Below are 20,925 nucleotides of genomic sequence, written 5' to 3' on the forward strand. Positions count from 1 at the left end.
CCGATATTGAGGTGGCTGCACCCCCCCCCCCCCCGCATTATACATATTGACATAACCTTAATTATTGTCAATCCTGATTTGGCCAGCGTTTTAATCCGGCCCATCAGGTAAAGGACCTCTCTGTGATCTTCCTCCTGGGGGCTCCGAGGGCGCCAGCTGCGGCGTTTCTTCAAAGGGGCGTTATTGAACTCAAGAAGGCCCATCCGAATAGGGTCCGGAAGGGGGACGTCCTCCATATAAAACCACTCCGAAGGCCAGTCTTCGGATGTCTTCTTCGGAGTACTGGAGAGGTATCCGGTCCCGGCGATGCGCCATATCTCGGCTCCGCCCACTTGATATATTGACCCCTCCTGTGTACGGGGTACGAGGCAGAATAGCCTCTTCCATAGCTCGAAATGAGCTTCGCAGCCCAAAAACAGCTCGGAAAGGGCGACGTAGCCAGCGATGTGTAATATGGAGGCGGGAGTAAAGTTATGCAGCTGGAGGCCGTAGAACTCCAGGAGCCCGCGGAGGAACGGATGGATTGGAAATCCAAGCCCCCTTAATAAGTAAGGGACAAGGCATACCCGCTTCCCCATGGATGGGTTGGGAAAGCTCTCCGCTTGCTCCCCGTCGTTGTAAGTGGCTAGTCCGGCTCGAACAGGGACCATATACGCTAGAGGGAGAAACCCCTGGGTCCGTAACTCTACTAATTGGCTGTGGGGGACGGAACACTTCTTCCAATGGCTTGGCTTAGGGCTACGGGATCGAGAGGAGGAGCTACGATGGCCGACCATGATGGGATGGACTTTTCCTGGCGCACTCCGATGGATACCCGCTGTGGGAGGATGGTGTGATCTGGATCTGAGGATCCCCGTCTCTTTAAATAGACGGTTTACTCACATGGTTAGGGTGGAAAGTGTAAAAATGCCCTGACTTCTCGCATTCACTCAACACGTGGAGGATAGCCATTATTAGGTGCAGAAGCCAAGGAGTGCAACATTCATGGGAAGCCGAACACTACTCGACAAGTATTAGGAATTTGAAGAAGAACCCGCCTTGCAATGACGAAGACAATCTGCGTGCCGGACTCATCGTCATTGAAGCCTGGTTCAGGGGCTACTGAGGGAGTCCTGGATTAGGGGGTCCCCGGACATCCGAACTATATCCTTTGGCCGGACTGTTGGACTATGAAGATACAAGATTGAAGACTTCGTCCCGTGTTCGGGTGGGACTCTCCTTTGCGTGGAAGGCAAACTTGGCAATTCGGATATGTAGATCTCCTCCCTTGTAACCGACTCTGTGTAACCCTAGCCCCCTCTGGTGTCTATATAAACCGGAGGGTTTAGTCCGTAGGACGACAACAATCATAATCATATGCTAGCTTCTAGGGTTTAGCCTCTACGATCTCGTGGTAGATCAACTCTTGTAATACTCATATCATCAAGATCAATCAAGCAGGAAGTAGGGTATTACCTCCATCGAGAGGGCCTGAACCTGGGTAAACATTGTGTTCCCCGCCTCCTGTTACCATCCGTCTTAGACGCACAGTTCGGGACCCCCTACCCGAGATCCGCCGGTTTTGACACCGACAAATGGCTCTCCGTCGATGTCCACCATCTTCGCCATCGGTGTCTTGGCCATCATTGTATTGCTCGTGATTGTCTTGGCCTTGGGTACCTTGGTCGTGATCTTTGCCGGCGGCATCTTTAGTCTCGTCGTCGTTATAACCTTGACCAACCTCATTGATCATCTCCTCCAAGACTTCCTCGTAGCACCTCAGATTGGCCGACGCCGGGGTGGGCGTTTCGTCAACAAGTTGCGGGCATCGGGTAAATTTGTCGGGGAAACCACCCCAGGTGCTTCCTTTGCGTTCTGGCGGACTCGCTGGTGACAAGTATGGCGTTGAGATCAATAGGGGGCACCACGGGGACGACCGACACGTAGTCACCAATTTTCGGCGAGCCGTCCCGTGACGACGTGGAGAAGCGGGATGCGGCCGAGTCATGTTTGGGAGGAACCCATATGTCATCGGCGTTATGGACACATGCGGCGACCTCGGAATCCGGGGCGGGCAGGTCGCCGCCGATCTCGTGTTGGCCGCCATAGCGGCGGCGGCGAGAAGGGACGGCTCGCGGTACCCCAGCAAGAGGATGGCCTACTACACGGCCTTGGTGACGAGGGCCTCGCTCTCCGCAGTGGTGGGGCCTGAGCATCTGTGGCGGCGGCTTCTTTTTCCACCTTGTCCTTCCTCCTCCGGCCAACCCTCTTCTCCGTCTGGACGACCGTATCCTCCGGGGTGCTCACCTTTGGCTTCTTCGAGCCCACGACATGGGCAGACACGACGGGGCCGGAAGGGAGCAGTTGCGGGATTGGGCGCGTCGGCCATGGCGGGAGGCCGAGGGTGTTTTGGTAGAGAGTGGAGGGAATGACGTTGTTGTGCCATAGATAGGCGGACCAAGGAAGGACAAGGGAAGAGTAATGCTAGAGATACGTAGATTTACATATAATTTACAAACAGATGAGTTTTGATTGGAGATTAAGAGGGAGAAAGGGTCCACCCAGAAACTCAGGGGTGTCTTATGTAAATATATCTCCTTCTTAATTTCCAATCAAAATTCATCTCCTTGTAAATCCTATGTAAATATATGTATCTCTAGCATTACTCTTGCAAGGCGAAGGTGTCTGCGCAGACGCAAACTCAACCAATTTATGTTGAAAAATGAGTACGAACATCCGTCCGTTTGTGTTGACGTTGGCCCGTGTATTTTGTTTGCGCGGATCCAAACGGACGATGCGTCCTTGTATTGGAGTTGGCCTCACCTCCGAGGATCCGGTGACATGGCATCGTTTCCGCTGAAAGGAGCACCCGCATGGCCTGTCAAGATCGTTGGAAGGTCCAATCACCAATTTTCCGAATTTGTCTCGGGCATGCGCGGCTGCCGTGCCGCCATGACGGTGAAGTGTGCCGCAACCAAAGATGATCACTTCACTTCACGCTGAGCGCAGAAATGCTGTTCGAGAGCGGAATTAACACCCCATATTCACACATCAATTGAATGCAAGTCCTGTTTTTACCACACAAATAACCATCCTCGTGTCTTTTTTTGACTATACTCTGCTACTCTGACAGCTCTTCACCGCATCCGTACCACCACCATTCATATCGCTACAGCTACCGCCCAACCCCTCGCCGCCGTTGCCGCTGCTCCCGCCACCCATGTGGCCGCCGGCGCGGCCGTTGTTGTAGAAGCACACGACCTTGCACTTGACCACGCCGGCGCCGGCGACGTACACGTGGAACCCCGGCGCCACCATCATCTTCACGCTGGCCGGCTCCAGCCGCCCGGCGCGCGAGGCCGCGGCGTCCTCCATGAACCGCGAGTCGAAGCGCGCGCCGCGGTCCACGCGCACGACGGGCAGCGGCGGGTGCACGGACCGCGCCAGCAGGCGCACCCCCCACACGCCCTTGGCCGCCAGGAAGAAGGCCTGCAGCAGCGGCTCCGGCCAGGGCCGCGCGCGCGCCCACCCGAGGGAGGACACCACCTCGCTCATCTTGGCGTCGCAGAACCGGCTCAGCCCGTCGCTGTAGTGCTTCGTCCCGTGGACGAGCACCTCCTCCCAGGTCAGCGCCGCCACGGCGTGGTACGCCGCGAGGTTGGCCTCGCACCGGCCCGCCGGGTCCGCCGTGTGGACGTCGCCCTCGGTGTCCAGCTCGAAGTCCGCGTGGAAGGCGCGGTTGAGGAAGCTCTCGAGGTTGGGGCCGGGGCTCGCGGGGCTGCGCAGGTGCGTGGAGAGCGCGCGCGTGAGGTTCCGCACGGTGGCGCGCGCCGTGGAGACGGCGCGGAGGAAGGACTCGACGGGGAAGACGGCGGCGGCCGGCGTGGGGAGCACGCGGGCCTCGAGGCGCGCCAGCTTTAGCTCCAGCTCCGCGAGGGACTGCTTCAGCCGGGAGGTCTCCTCCACCGCGTCGTCCCGCGTCCGCGTGGCCGCGGCGAGCCGCCGCGAGAGGTCGGCCGCGGCCAGGCGCCACTGCTCGCCCTCACCCCCATCACCCTCCGAGGCCGACGTGCGAGACGGCGAGGAGCGCGGAGTGGAGCGTCGGGTGAGGGACACGAACAGCGAGCGGATGACGGCTCCCGGCGACGCCGGCGCCAGGGCGCGCTGCTTGAAGCGGCAGTCGGAGCAGGACACCGCCGCGACATACGCGGCCGAGTCGGCGGCGCCGCCCTCGCTCCTCCCCCGCCGCGGCGTCTTCTTGGCACCGCCGCCGCCGCCGTGGCCGTGGCCGTGCAGCGGCGTCGCGGAGTGGGCGTACTTCTGGTCCAGCTTCTCCGAGGCCGTCGTCGGGACACCACCATGCCGCTTGGTCTCGGACACCTGACGATTGCAGCTTAGCATTGCAGCTCACAAGCTCACAAGCAACATACACACATCGCAAGGAGAAAAGGTAGAAGCAACGCGAGCTCACCGCAGAAGTGAAGGTAGGAGGGGAAGGGGACGGGGACGACACCATGGCTGCGGATCGAGCTCCGTCTACGAACGACAGCGACCTTTTGTTGGGCTGGGACTTGCGGCGGTCGGACGCTAGCGCAGGGATGGTGGCTGCTTTTGCCTCGCGGTGGTGCGGGCGGCTGGCGGGGCGATAGTGCTGCGCGCTGCGGTGCGGTGTTGGTTGCCTCGCCTGCGTCTGTACTGTACGTGTACGTGTACGTGCGACGACGTCTTTTTTCGCAGTCTACTTCACGGGGAGGGGAGCTGAGGCAGGCAGGCAGGACGACGCGGGGCATGAATGCCGGTCAGTTCGGGTCGTTGGTGCGTTTAATGCCGCCCGCCTCCGTCTGGACCATCTCCCCCCTCTCTCTCGATTTATCCCCTCCTGCTCTCAGATTCTCCATTTGTTTTCCTTTCTGAAGCTCAGATTTTCCATTTGTGACATTGTGATGAGACGCGCGCCAGCCATCCCTCCCTCGGCTCCCTGGGTTCTGGAGGCAGAAAAGTAGTAAAAGGTTTTGCGTCGCCATGCTACGTCTGTCAGCTTCTCCCGCAGCCGCGCGAGCTCTAGCTCTAGCTCGTCCGTCCTCACCTCCGGCCAGCAGACAAGGTTAAACGTCCTCACAACATTTTCTTACCGTACAACGCAAGGAGAAAGAGAAAGATACGAGTACTCGTATCGTAATCACTGGGGCGCAAATGCTCGTACGTATCATGAGTTTTTGGAGCGGCACATTAAGAGCGGTCGGCACGGCAGGTTGGGGAGGGAGGACACCATAAATCTGGACATCGACACGACCCGTCTGGACCGCCCCGCACGCTTCAACATGCCGTCAATGAATTGCGGATCGTGGCGCGACCCCGAGTCCCGTCTCCCGTGTGTGGAACTGAATGCGGTGGATTCCGTCCTCCCAGTCCGATGACATACAGTACTAGAGAGAGATATTACGAGGCTGCCGGTGACTTGCGTGAATGCCTCCAGCGCTCCAGGCGAGGTGCTCCGTCTGAGATTAAAAAGTCAAAGAACGCATGCTCGTCTCAGGCTTCAGGTCTGCCGTCGTTAGTATCACTGCTCATAAGTTGCTATCGTGACGAAAAACTCTTCTGGAGCCGCTGTGCCCACCACAGCAGTTTAGACCGATTTTGTCGAATAACTGGAGTGTAGTTTGCAGTAGTACCATTAGATTTGTGGGAGGAAGATTGCGACGGGGGAAGCGGTAGTTTTCGTGAATTAAACGAGCAGTGGACTTTGCAGGTGAGGCACCTCGGTTTGGACTTGCCGTGACGGCGTGACCTTGAAGGAGACAACACTGACCCGGTCCAAGAATCAGAGGGGGTTCATCTTAAATTTGAAGTTGACTGCACCATGAGTGACAGTCCATGACGGCACGAGATGATCCCTGGACGAGACGAGACAACACAGCGGGTTCGGGAATCAGGAGTCGTCCGCACGGCCGATTTCCGGATGCCGATTCACGACCCGTCTTCGGGGTATGGAAAAAAGGCGGTGGTGGACCGTGGACGCAACTCAACTGCATGCTGATGAACAACCTCATCAACCTCGCCTCTCCATCACCAATGCTCCCCTCCACATGCATGGCAAGGCGATGGGGACGTCGACCCTCTGCAAAGACGAGACGGAGATCGCTAACGCTGCACACGGATGGACAGCAAATACCACGGCAGTACCGGCCTGCTGGCACTATGCATGTATGCCCACAAGGCCACAACCACAACCACAATCGTCGCATCACATTATGCAGAGATAGCTACGGGCCACAGTACGCGCCGATCGACCCCGACCGACAACCGCGCGCCATGGCGCGCATCGCGATCCCGGTCGACCAGCTGCGAATTCAAGCCAGCAGATCGATCGGAATTCAAAGCGGCGACGAGATCCGAGAGAAATTAGTTGGCCGTGCCTGTGCCGCCCATCCCGTTTAACTGGAAGAGTGGAAGGCGCATGCCGCTCGCGACTGTGAGGTGAACCGACGTATCCCCAAGCGCATGGGCTGCACAGCGAGGCGTGGTACCATGGCCACGCAGCCTCGGCATGGCCGCGCGGCGTACTGCACAGAGTCTGGTGTGGTCGATCGTAGTAGGCGCCAACCGAACCACCGGAGTTAATGATGTAAGTTGCGCGATCGGACAACGAGCATGCTTGCGGGGTTGCAGTCGCTCTGGAGCGGCACCGAACGACCGGTCGATCGACCACTGCTCGTTGATCCAGTAGCAGTCGAATGCGTGAGAATTCGGCAGCTCACGGGTGGTAGCGGAGTCCGGGGCGCCGGGTCCGGCCGGGTAACCAAACCATGCAACTAGCTGGAGTTGGATAATTACTACTCCCTCCGTATTGTCAAAAGCGTTTTTATATTATGGAACAGAGGGAGTATAAGCCAAGCACGGCACAAAACCTGTGCGATCAGGGCGCATGGAATGTAGAACCACACGATCGGTCGATCAATCAATAATTTGAATTAGAAAACTGGCAAGCATGCATGCTCGACATGACATGCGTAAAGACGACATGAGACCATAAACAGTCATCAGCTAACATGTAGTATCATCCCAAAAACCCTTCCAAACCCACTACAGTCTATACAGTGTCCTCTACAAACTTCCTCCAAACTATACAGTGGGATGTATTGCTCGGGCGCCATATACAGAACATGGGAAGAATAGTTAAAATCGGAAGCATGTTCGGGTATAATTCACCACCAACAACATACAGTCACAAACTGTGCATGTCTAGTCATTCAATAAATTTTGGACCTTGGGAGGCTCGCAACTAGCCCATCTCCTGGACTTCTTTTTTTATGAGAAGGCCAAATGCATATCGTAAGATTGTCCAACCCTCACAAGACCATCCTTACAAAAGAAAGTAGCACACATGTCCTTGGGTATATCGTTGTCGTCTTCTTCCTGCATTCACTGGTGGTCATGAGCAAAGCTCGATGCTACCTCTGAATCTCCAGAACATCCTCGGAACCAGGGAATGTTGTAGACGCATCAGCCGAGAAGTCACCGACACGAGCCAGAGGAAGTCGGTGACAATGAGCTGAAGATCGATTGTCGTCACAGAGAAGAAAGCAACGTGGAGGACCGTATAATCGACCCCGATATGCCCAGACATAATCGGGGAGGCCTGACCTCACTAGCTTCACGACGAAGCCGAACCTAATCATGCTTCGCCGAATGGAGAAGAAACCATAAGACCAAGACATGAAATGTTGTAGTCCACTCCGTCAAATGGCGATGTCGAAGACCACCTAGACAGAACAAAGACAAAAACAGGGCCCTAGATCTTGCCCTGACCAAAATTCCACACACCCTCCACCAACACCAATCAGCATCACCGAAATGAGGACATGACATGGAGAAATTATTTCAACCCACCGGTGACAGCATCGTCTCACCACGGTCGGCCAGCCACATAGATTGAACCCTAGCCAATGCTAGGACGACGGACAATGGAAGCACCCAAAGGAGAGGGGAGCCAACTAGCTAGACATACGGGGAGTCCCTGGTCACGTGTGTCCCTTGTGAGAGGAAAAACTAGCTAACTAGGGTTGTATGTGGACGTGGGGCGGCGGGGCTACTAGAGTCGATGTCATTGCCGAAAATGTTGTCGGCAATGACTTTGACGGCGACAGGAGGTGTTAATTGTTGGAGAAAGAAAAAACGTGAATACGCAGAGCTTGCATGCCATTTTATTGATAGAAGAATTAGCAGAGTACATAGTGCGGGTACATGGACTACACATGCATGAATTGGTGTGAAAAAGATAACCGGAGCATAAGACACGGGGTGCTCATACAAGACTAACGCTAGCCTAACTCTCCGACGCCAAAGTAGCTAGGCCAATGACGCCAACGTTGGCCCATTGCCAAGCATCCTCTTAGATGTCTGCACCAGGCGCGAGACTAACGGTCGTTGGTTATCAAAGATGCCACCATTGTGATGCTTCCAGAGCCACCAGACAGTGAGCACGATGAGGAAGAGAGGCCTCGTCGATGCACTAGTAGAGCTTGAGAGCTGGAGGTGGCCCACCGGTCAGCAAAAGGACATCATTGAACATGGTAGAGTGGAAATGGAATGACACCAGAAGGGCACCTCGTGCCACACCTGGCAGGAGAAGGAGCAATCGACGAGAGGTGCTGCGGGACCTCAAAAACCTGGTCGCACAAGGAACATAATTCCTCATGTAGGAGTCTTCAGGGCTAGACGATCAGCGATCCAACATCTATCCTGGAGCGGGAGCCACGTGAAGACCTTGACTCGCAAGGGCGCCCACGTCTTCCAGGAGATCCGCCAAAAGGGGTCTGGGATCAAGCCGTAGAAGAGAGCAAGGTAGCATGATTTGGCCGAATAGAGACCAAAGTCCACCCGCCTCTAGAGTAGCTCACATGGACTGTCAAAGAGGGAGAAGTGCCACAAAAGGCGCAAGAGTTCCATGAACTGCAACAGGGTAGCCGGTCCGAGTGCGATTTGGATGTCTCGAACCAAAGCACGACCTCGGAAGCCCCTAATGGGTTGTGCAGTGCCGATAATAACACTTGGGAAAGAGGGCAAAGATCAGAGGAGCGCTCTTCGAGATGGACCTCCCCTCAATCCAATGATCAGTCTAAAACCACCATAGGCTGTCATCTTGTAATGACCACAATGTAGATGGGCCAAAGATCTGACCGGCTTCGGGGCCGAAAGGGATGGTTAGAAAATGATAGGGGAAGAAGAGATATGCTTTTGCAGAGGATTGCCTACCGCGATAGAAAGTAGTATTTCTAGAGGTGGGGGTACCTAATGGTGAAACATCCACGGTTGGTGTGGTTTTGGATATTGGTGTATATGTTTCACGTATAAGAAGCATGAATGAAATACATAGGGATATGTGTGCTCCCTCTGCATGCTTTTGTCAGCTTTTGTGGGGAGAGAGAAGGTGTGGAGAGAAGAATGGTTGGATGCATGTTAAATATTGTCCCTCTCCACATCAAAAGATTTCATTTAATTTCATTGCAAAAATTTGAATGTCAGACACCTTTTGAATCGAAACTCTATTTCTATTTTTTTCGATATACTTTTGAATCTGTACCGAGAAGATATTGAAAACAAGATTAATTATGGATACATTTGAACTAGTTTTAATTTTGCTAATTTCAAAAAACGGGATTTCACTCATCTCAAAAACATGATTTCACTCATTTTAGAAAACCACTCATTAAAAAAATGATTTCACTCATTCCAAATAACAGATTTCAGGCATTTACAAAACGAAATATGTATCTGGCAACCGTGTGGCAGATTGCAAAACGATCTACCGCATCCAGCGCCGTTAGATCTGGCAACCGCTTGATCTGCATCTCCTCCGTTCGCGACTCCTATGCCTGAGCGCCCAGGCATGGCGCCGCGAGCATGCATTGACCGGCCATCATCAGCTTCGATCGACCACCTATTCCCTTGCACCCCACGAGCACTAGCGCCTCCTCAAGTCGCCGCCATAGCCTGCTGCTCCGACGAGCAACTCCTTCCACGGCCAACACTCGCCGGTGCAGGAGCTCCATCACCATCTCCATGGGATTCCTGCCTCCCCTGCAGCCCATTGACGACCAGGTCCTCCACACGTCTCGACCATAGTAGCCTCTGATGCCTGCTGTTCTGCTGGCCGAGCTTCTAGCCACGGCCATAGGCTCCGGCGAGCGCCGACTCCAAGATAGGACACTTGCATCGATCTCCTTCATCTTTGAACAATAAGTTGCTTGCTCAACTAAAATGGATTCGCAATGAAGAGATCTACAAATTTCATGTTGAAGTCCACGCGATTCGTAGACTAAATCAACAAGTATGATGGATAATTGGGAGTTCTTTGTGTTTGTGTTTTCAGTTTTCAGTTTTCACATACAGGTTTCGTTGGTTGGAGGTTGAAGACAACATTCTATGTGGGCTTCAGAGATAGAAAAGAGTTGGGCTGGGCCCAATGCTGGGTAGAGGCCTAGTTAGAAAAACTTAATGTTGGCTAAAGAAAACATGTTCTGTGGGTTTTTTAGCTTCACTGGTGCATCATTTGTACTTCATTTTAAGACCTAACGACTTACGTATAAATATCATGCTATTTTTACCGAAGAAAGATTGATGTAGAAATATGCCCTCGGCAACTTCTATGTAAATATCATGATAATTTATATACAATTGATCTGATAATTTACATACAAACACCATGATAAATTTGACATAGAAAATTATTATTGAAAACAAACCCCGGTAACTCTATGCAAATAGCACGGTAATAATACGCACTGTAGACATGATAACTTGCACAAAAACACCGTGGTAATTTTAAACCAGGGGAAAAAAGTTATTAGAAACATACCCCGCAGACCTAATAATTTTACCCGCAAACATCGTGGTAATTTTGACCCAAGGAAAAAAGTGGTTGAGAAACATAACCACGTTAACTTATGTGTAAATAAGATGATAATTTACGCTCCGCGGACTTGATAACATACATACAAACACCACAATAACTTTGACCCCAAGGGGTGTATTACAAATGTGCCACTTGTAATCTCTATGTAAATAACGTGGTAATATAAGCACCGCTTGACTGATAACTTACATACAAAACATGATGATAACTTTCTGACTCGGAAAACTTTTTGTTGAAAAACATATGCTCGCTAATTTGTGTGTAAACAGTACAGTATATAAGTGTCACATACCCGATAATTTATGTACAGAACACCGCGGTTCCATTGACCAAACAGGAAAAAGTTGTTTAAGAACACACCCTTGGTAACTTATGTGAAAATAGCATGGTAATATACGAATAAGCACCGCGGTCACATTTTTTGTGAAGGGCAAAAGTCGTTGAAAAACATACAATCGATAACTTGTGTGTAAGTGCCATGATAATATACGAACTGCAGATCTGATAACTTGGGTATAAACACCACGGTAACATTGACCAAAAGGAGGGAAAGGTGGTTGAAAAATATACCCTTGGAAAATTGTGTGCAAATAACATGTTAATACACAAACCGAAAAACTGATAACTTATGTACAAACACCGTGGTAATTTTTTTTGGGAAACACCGCGCTAATTTTTGACCTATTAGAAAAAATTATTGGAAAATTTACCGTAGTAACTAATGTGAAAATTGCATGATAATAGACGAAGTGAAACTTGATAACTGTATAAATATCGCGGTAATTTGAAACATGGGATGTAGTATGTCAAAACTTCATGTTTTTTTGTCCTCTTTTTGTGTGCTATCAGGCTTCCTCTGAAAATCATAACGTACACTCAGAACGTCGTGGTAACTTTCACGAAGGGGAAGGGGGTTGTTCAAACATACCCCCCCCCCCCCCCCCCCGGCCTCCGGCGCGCACTTTAAATTTTGTGCAAAATTACGATGTTGCACATGTTAAAGTTACTGTGATTTTCACGCTATAGTTACCGACCTTCTCATGATACAGTTACCAACTTTATCATGTCATTTTTTTAACCAGGGGTGTTAATGTTTGAAATTATCAGCATGCACATGTCATAGTTATCATGCTGCTTGGCCAAAGTTATCAAGCCTAAAATTAAGCTTTTGGTTGACAGGGTAGAAAGAAGAAGGGTTCAAATTTCGTTCTTTGCATACTATGAACAACAACTTAAGACGGGTGAGCTGGTTATTAGTCATAGTGGGCACGCATTAGACCTGGGTTCAAGTCCTCTTTCAAGCACTTTATTATTTCTTTTTCTTCCCACCTAAATTAACTAGCATAAAACCGGGAGAGAGAAAAACCGTTTTGAAAATAAAAATCGGCAGGAAAAAAAGTCGGTGAAAGCCTCGTAGGGGTGGTGTGGTAGTTTTGCTATCCACCACACGTGTGCCAAATATGACGGTCCTTTACCAAAATAGATTTCACTAATTTGTAAAAACAGATTTCCGTCATTTCAATAAACTTATTTCACTTAATTCAAAAATATAATTTCACTCATTCAGAAAACTTATTTTATGCATTAAAAAACCATATTCAATATTTTTTTAAACTGATTGTAGTTTTTTGGAACCAACGACTTCTTTCAATTAAAAAATCACTAATTTTGAATAACATATTACAAGTCATGTTCCACATCTTCACACGCTGATGCACACATAGTTGAATTGAAGTGGAATTTGTTTCACATGTTGAAAAAAATTGTTTCACATTTTTTACATAATTAGTTTTACATATTAAAGAAATAGGTTTCACTTTTTTTGCGTGAAAACTTTCCAACTATTCATCCTCAATCATGGAGTACAACAAACACCAAAAATAATAAAACATACATCCAGATCTGTAGACCACCTAGCAACAACTCCCAGTACTGAAGCGAGCGGACGACGCGCCACCGTCATTGCCCCTCCCTCGCCGAAGCCGGGCAAAACTTGTTGCAGTAGACAGTCGGAAAGTCATCGTGCTAAGCCCCCATAGTACCAGCGCACCAGAACAACAACCGCCGCCGATGAAGAGTAGCGTAGATCGGAAGGAACCAATCTAAAGACATACGAACGTAGACGAACGATGACTAGATCCGAGCAAATCCACCAAATATAGATCCGCCAGAGACACACATCCACACGTCCACCGATGATGCTACACGCACCACCGGAGGAGGGGGGGCTAAGCGGGGAAAACTTTATTCCATCTTCAGGGAGCGGCCGCCATCTTGCCTTTCTGAGCAGGACACAACCCCTAACAAAACTCGAAAAAACATCTAAAAACAAAGCCCTCCTACCGACAAGGGCCGGGGTACACCACGCCCCCATGCCCTAAGGTCACCGGAGACGAGGTGGACCGACGACGGCGCCGGCGGAAGGCGGAGGAACCCTAAACATTTTTGGGAAAGGAGGCGCGTGTATTTTTTTTGAAAAAAATGAACACAAATTTCAATCATTTTACTCAATTTGTAAAAAACGACACATGTTTCAGTTGTTTTACCATTTTAAGATTTCACTCATATCAAGGAAACATTCAATTAAAAATGATGTCCTTGTTTTAAAAACTATTCCATTCATTACAAAACACCGATTTCACTCGTTTTAAAAAACGACTTCATCAATGTCAAATAACAACTTTCACTGAAATAATCTGCACGAATCTTAATGCACATATATGATGGATTTCTCACCAGTAGGTAGCAGCACCGTTAGAAAGGTGTTTGCGTAACCAAGCGGTCAGCTTGATAAGCTACCTACAAAATTTTGCAATAAAAAGTAAGGTGTTTGCGTAGAATGGCATGGATGGGCTCTGCACGCGGCTAGGCAGTAGGCCTACCAACCGGGGAAGCCAGCCGAACGTCGCCGTCTGGCTACGAGAACGGCACGCAGAGCATCCGCACGCACGGCCGGGCGCGGCGCATCCGTGCAATGCAAGCGGACGCGCAGCCGGCAGCCTACCCTGTAGCTCGTGCAGACCGGTGGCCCGGGAGCGGCGACACTGTAGGTGGTGGACTCGGCAGTGCATGCAGCGCCTGCGTGCGTCCGCGCCCGTGGTTGGTCGCCTGTGCGCGTGCCCCCGGCGCTGTCCTATCGCTCGCTCGCGCCGGTCCAAATCGGCAGATCGCTACCTGTTCACGGTTGTCCGCTCCGGACGCGCTCTCGCCCGGGCTCCGTCGGGTTGCCCGGACAGGCATCTAGCCACACGCTGGTCACTCTCACTCACCGGTGAGGCCCAGAACCAAAAGCTTTGGGCAAAGGAGGGCCACCCTTCACCTCGCGCATGGGCATGGGTGACGTAGGTTGATCTAGTTCACATGATTCACATCTACATCATGCCAGGTTTGCAGTGTCGTCGTCTTTTAAGTACACGGGCGTGGATCGCGCTTTTGGAAAAACGTCCTCGGCCTGGCCCGCCCTGCACGGGTCGGGTTTGGGAAATGATTTGGTCAATGCAAGCTGATGGAAAGGGGTTAATAAACAAACATGAGTCAGCTGGAAGGAAGGAAAGCTGGCACCGCACATTGCATGCATGCGTGCGTGCATGCGGTTTGTCACGTCATGTGAGTGCGCGAATGACATGACACTGCCTGACGTCCAGGTCCTCGGTGCGAGCGTGAGGAACTAGACCCGCAGAACCGGCGGCATATGCTCGTTAGAGCATTTCCAGCCGTTGGCCTTTCAGAAGGCATAAAAATCATCGTTTGGAGGCGAGCCGACGGTAGAATCAGCTTTGGGGGTAGTTGGGCATCCAGCTGTCGTCCCCAGGCGCCAATAACGGCCTATTTCTGGCCGCTTTTCGGTCCACTTTCGACGAAAAATAGTCCGATATCGGCAAGAAACGATCCATATTTGACGTGGTTCGGCATTGAATTTTCAACATAAATTCATCACAAAAAATCAATTAGTTCAAAAAAATAGTGCAACAACAAATAGTTCAATACAAATTATATAGTTCAACAAATAAAAACTCATATTTCATGACACGTCGAGCTAGGCAACGTCGCCCTTGATCCTCCATAGGTGCTCCATCAGATCCTGCTGCAATTGATGATGCACCTGTGAGTCTCGGATCTCCTAACACATACTGAGGTAGGCAGTCCAGATTGCCGGTAGCTGGTAATCAACTTCGGCTAGAGGACCCTGCTTGTAGTATGGTTCAGTGTCAAACACTAGCTCTTCCTGCTCGCTCTCGATGATCATGTTGTGCAAGATGACACAACAAGTCATGATCTCCCCCATTTGATCTTTTGACCAGGTCTGAGCAGGGTACCAGACAACAGCAAATCGAGATTAGAGCACACCAAATGTCCGCTCGACATCCTTCCTGCAAGCCTCCTGCACCTTGGCAAAGTGGGACTTCTTGCCTCCTCGCACAGCATTTGAGATAGTCTTCACAAATGTAGACCATCTCGGATAGATGCCATCAGCTAGGTAGTACCTCTTGTTGTAGTGCCGCCCATTGATTTCGAAGTTCACCGGAGGAGAATGACCTTCAACAAGCTTGGCAAAGACAGGGGAGCACTGCAGCACGTTGATGTCATTGTGAGTTCTTGTCATACCAACGAAGGAGTGCCAAACCCAGAGGTCCTGTGTGGCCACAGCCTCAAGTACCACACCACAACCGCCTTTGACGCATTTGTACATCCCCTGCCAAGCAAATGGACAGTTCTTCCATTTCCAATGCATGTAGTCGATGCTTCCAAGCATCCCAGGAAATCCTCTTGCTGCATTCTGTGCTAGGATCCAAGTAATGTCTTCCGCATTGGGTGTTCGCAAGTATTGCGGTCCAAACACTACCACCACTGCCCAACAGAACTTGTAGAAACACTCAATGGTGGTGGACTCGGCCATGCGCCCATAGTCGGCGAGTGAATCACCGGAAGCTCCGTATGCAAGCATCCTCATCGCTGTCGTGCACTTATGGATTGAGGTGAATCCAAGTTTGCCGGTGCAATCCTTCTTGCACTTAAAGTAGCTATCGAACTCCCAAATGGAATTCACAATCCTGAGGAAAAGCTTTCGGCTCATCCGATAACGGCGTCGAAATACTTTGTCGCCGTGTAGTGGAGCGTCCGCGAAGTAGTCGGAGTAGAGCATGCAGTAGCCTTCGAGACGATGCCGGTTCTTCGCTTTCATCCGGCCCGGCACCGAGCCACCTCGCCGTGGCTTTTGATTGCTCGCCAGCAGCCGACGAGAGCGGCGAGGACCATGAGATGTTCCTCTTCCTGGACGTCGGCCTTGGCTTCCTTCTCCAGCAGCGCGGTGAGCGCCTCCTCGTCGTCCGAGTCCATTGCCGAGGCAGGCAAATCGCCGAACACCTTGCGAGTGCGTACCCGTCGCTACACTGCCCCTCCGCGGCCGGAACGCCGGGAAAATCGCCCGGCCAGTGCTGGAGAGGCTGCCTCGGCGAAACCTCTGCTCTTTTTCCGGCGAGGAATGGGCTATCTAGCGGTGGTCGGCGCCGGGATCAGCTGACTGGCGGCCGAGCACGCGGGGGGTGGGAGGCGAATCTGGAAGACAGGCTTAACTTTTCACCTGACAGTGTGGGCCAGGCATGCTTTTCCCTTGCGCCGGAGCCCCCGAGCGCCCCCAGTGCCCAGGGTTCGGCCTGCGATCGCCGGGCCCAAAAACGGGCCGGCGGATTTCGGCGTCCCGGGGGCGCGACTGGGGCGTTTTTTCGGCGCCGATGCGGAAAAAGTCGCCTGGGGGCCTGTTGGGGGTGCGGCTGGAGATGCTCTTATGCTCGGATTGCTAATTTTTGTATTTTAACCTCTTTCTCAAAAAAACTATTTGAGATCTGACCCTAGTTTGAAAAATATTTCAAGATCTGACCTTTTTGCTACCACCAGGGTCCATGGCGGTAGGGTATAATAGCCTACCGTCAAGGTCGTTGGCGGTAGGGTTGCATGCCCTGCTGCAAAACCCTCCTGAGTATTAAACACAGTGTGTGCTCGTGCCTACCGCCAAGCACCTTGGCGGTAGGATTGTACAGGCTATCGCCAGCCTGTTTGGCGGTAGGGTTGTTTCCTGCCGCCAAGGTCCCTGTCGGTAGGCTGTTACACCCTACCACCATGGACCCTGGCGGTAGCAAAAGGGTCAGATCTCTAAAAAAATTCCAAACTAGTGACAGATCTCGAATAGGTTTCATAAAAGGGTCAAAACACGAAAATTTGCCTGCTCGGATCATCGAAGCCATCCAACAAATTATGTATGCGGTTTAGGCATACGTTTTTCGCAAACCAGAGACAAACGCGGGAGCATTGCGGGAGTCCAAACAACAAACACGTAGGACTCTGACACCCCCGACCCACCGAAAACTCTTTTCAGACCCCGCGCCTCCATCCTCCCCATTTTCTCCTCTTCCTTCTTTCTCTCTTACCTTCGCCGCCGCTCCACCACCCTTGGCCGCCACGCCACACCCCTGCCGAAACTCCACGTCTCCATCATCTCCAACGTTCCAGCCCGACTCCAACCCACTTCTTATCCATTGACATTCAACCCATGTCCTCCAACCGCCCCGCCAAGTACCATTCGCTACTGCTATACTCACCATACCCGGAAACTGTTCGATGAATTGCCGGAGCTAAAAACAATTTTCCCTTCTTCGTTCTAGCAATGGATTCTGATTTGGAGTACATATACGAGCACTATGTTGAGTCATCCGACGGCTCGTCCGAGGAGGAGGAGTATTCAGATGAGACGGCGATGATGCAGGTGGTCATTCAATATGCAGAGCATGCAGAGGAGCATGTTCTCAATTTCAAGGGCTCGATCAAGGGTCAATCGAGTGCTTAAAAGCAACATGGCGCGCGGCCATTTGACACTGATGGCCGACTACTTTGCCCCAGATGCACTCTTGCTGACCATTTTCGTCGGTGTTTTCGGATGCGCAAGACTATCTTCGATCGTTTGTACCATGGTGTACGATCCTATGATCACTAGTTCATCTTGAAGAAGGACGCCGTGGGAACGATTGACTTCTCTGGTTACAAGAAGTGCACGGCCGCACTAAGAATGCTTGCATATGGCACAACCATTAATTCATGGGACGAGTACCTACGGATGTTTGAGAGCACATGCGGAGATGCCATGGTCACAAGTTTGCAACGATCGTGGTTGAGGTGTTCGGGCCTCGGTACCTGAGAGAACCAACTGTGGTAGACACCGAGAGCTCTTGGCAATCTCAGAAGCAAGAGGGTGGCCAAATTTGCTTGGATCTCTTGACTGCATGCATTGGAAATGGAAGAACCGCTGGAAGGCTTTACAAGGGCAATATGAGGGTCATGTTAAGAAGCCCACTGATGACCCACAAGTATATGAGATCGATTGTAGCCTTTTCGATAAGAGAGTCGAACCCAACGAGGAGCAGAAGGAAATGACAAGTGGTTTTCAGCAAGGTAATGTTTGCAAGCGCTGAAATTATAAGTAACAGAGTAGTTTGATAGCAAGATAATTTGTAATAAGCAAGTAACGATAATAGTAACAAAAGTGCAGCAAGGTAGCCCAATCCTTTTGAGGCAAAGGACATGCCAAAACGGTCTCTTATAATAAGCAAAGCGTTCTTGAGAGTAGACGGGAATTTCATCTAGTCACTTTCATCATGTTGGTTCGATTCATGTTCGCTACTTTGATAATTTGATATGTGGGTGGACCGGTGCTTAGGTGTTGTTCTTACTTGAACAAACCTCCTACTTATGATTAACCCCCTCGCAAGCATCCACAACTACGAGAAAAATATTAAGAATAAATTCTAACCATAGCATTGAACTTTTGGATTCAATCGGCCCCTTACGGAATAGCACATAAACTAGGGTTTAAGCTTCTGTCACTCTCACAACCCATCATCTAATTACTACTTCACAATGCATTCCCTTAGGCACAAATATGGTGAAGTGTCATGTAGTCGACGTTCACATGACAACACTAAGGGAATCACAACATACACACTATGAAAATATCGAACACATATCAAGTTCACATGATTACTTGCAACAAGATTTCTCCCGTGACCTCAAGAACAAAAGTAACTACTCACAAGTGATAAACATGCTCATGATCAGAAGGGTATTAAATAGCATATTGGATCTGAACATATAATCTTCCACCAAATAAAGCATATAGTAATCAACTACAAGATGTAATCAACACTACTAGTCACCCACAAGTACCAATCTGAGGTTCCGGTACAAAGATTGAACACAAGAGATGAACTAGGGTTTGAGAGGAGATGGTGCTGTTGAAGATGTTGATGGAGATTGCCCTCCCCAAGATGGGAGAGTTGTTGGTGATGATGATGACGATGACTTCCCCCTCCGGGAGGGAAGCTCCCTCAGCGGAATCACTCCGCCGGAGGGCAAAAGTGCTCGTGCCCAAGTTCTGCCTCGAGACGGCGGTGTTCCATCCCGAAAGTCCTCTCCTTATTTTTCTAGGTCAAATTGACTTATATACCAGAGGATGGGCACCAGAGGTGGGCTGGGCTAAGCACAACCCACCAGGGCGTGCATGGGGGCCAGGCGCGCCCTGGTGTCTTGTGCTCACCAGGTGGCCCCCCTCCGGTAGTTATTTGCTCCGGTATTTCATATTTATTCCATAAAAATTCCCCGTGAAGTTTCAACTCATTTGGAGTTGTGCATAATAGGTAGCCTAATGTAGCTTTTTTAGGTCCAGATCCCCAGCTGCCGGAATTCTCCCTCTTTGTGTGTACCTTGCATATTATGAGAGAAAAGGCATTAGAATTACTCCAAAAAGCATTATTATCTATAAAAACATTATAAATAATAGTAGGTAAACACGATGCAAAATGGACGTATCAACTCCCCCAAGCTTAGACCTCGCTTGTCCTGAAGCGAAAACCGAAATCGAAAAACATGTCCACATGCTTAGAGAGAGAGAGGGGTGTCGATAAAAACAAAATACGGACATAGAAACATCATGTAAATTATTGTAACAGCAACAAACTTAAACATAAAAAATTTATCATAGTCTTCTCATGAATAAGTAACAATTCATCACAACAATGAAGTATAAAGCATAAACTCTATTGGAAACCAACAAACTATGTTCTCAGTCAACTTTGCAACTACAATTCATCATCTTTTCAAGAAGGGTCACGTATCTGAGCCTTTAGAAAAGCCCACATACTCATTAGTCTTACATGATTGCTAACACTCACCGCATACACATGAGCAAAACGTTTCAACCGGACACATAGAAAGATATAGGGGCTTATAGTTTCGCCTCCCAACGCATTCACCTCAAGGGTGATGTCAACAATAATAACTCATGCTACCCACATCCAACTGGATATATGTGCCTAGATCTTTCCTCACCACATGATGCTTGCCAAAAGAGAAAAAATAAAAAGGAATAGAGAGAAAAACTTTGACTCTTGCATGAAAGTAATTACATAAAAAGTAAAATATAGTCCCTTCACAGAGGGAAGCAGAGGTTGCCATGCGCTTTTTATTTGTATACTCAATCCCTTACTACAAGATAACGTCACGTTATATTGCCCCTTATGATGGCAACCTTTATTATGTAGTCTGTCACTTTTATTCTTTGCCATCACAAGTTCGTACAACGCTCAATTTTCTCTTACACTACATGATCTAACACTTTCAGAAGCAATTTTTATTGCCTTATTGCACCGATGACAACTTACTTGAAGGATCTTACTCAATCCTTAGGTAGGTATGGTGGACTCTTGAAAATAAGATTTGGGTTTATGGGTTTTTGGATGCACAAGTAGTATCTCTACTCGGTGCGGAATATTTGGCTAGCAAAGATGGGGGGAAAGCACCACATGTTAAAGGATCTATGAAAATATAACTTCTATTTAAATATGAACAAACATAAATCATTACGTTGTCTTCCTTGTCCAACGTCAACAATTTTGGCATATAATGTTTTTATGGGGGCTCAGAGTCACAAAACATTTCCAAGATAGTGTATTTGCATGTGAATCTTCTCTTCCCTTATTAATTCT

The 20,925-nt window shown here is 50.0% G+C and overlaps 1 protein-coding gene across 1 annotated transcript; it reads right to left on the minus strand.

Annotated features, from left to right (window-relative positions):
• Positions 1 to 3,009: 3,009 nt before the first annotated feature.
• Positions 3,010 to 4,898, minus strand: LOC125552279 (IRK-interacting protein). Its single transcript, XM_048715778.2, has 2 exons — positions 4,451 to 4,898; positions 3,010 to 4,359 (listed from the first exon to the last, which is right to left on the minus strand). Exons 1-2 carry the CDS (start codon positions 4,493 to 4,495, stop codon positions 3,091 to 3,093), a joined length of 1,314 nt encoding a protein of 437 aa, XP_048571735.1. The 5' UTR covers positions 4,496 to 4,898; the 3' UTR covers positions 3,010 to 3,090.
• Positions 4,899 to 20,925: the final 16,027 nt, after the last annotated feature.

This window comes from Triticum urartu, chromosome 4A (assembly GCF_056163025.1).
Source record: "Triticum urartu cultivar PI428250 chromosome 4A, HENAU_Tu73, whole genome shotgun sequence".
In the NCBI taxonomy this organism is placed as follows: Eukaryota; Viridiplantae; Streptophyta; class Magnoliopsida; order Poales; family Poaceae; genus Triticum; species Triticum urartu.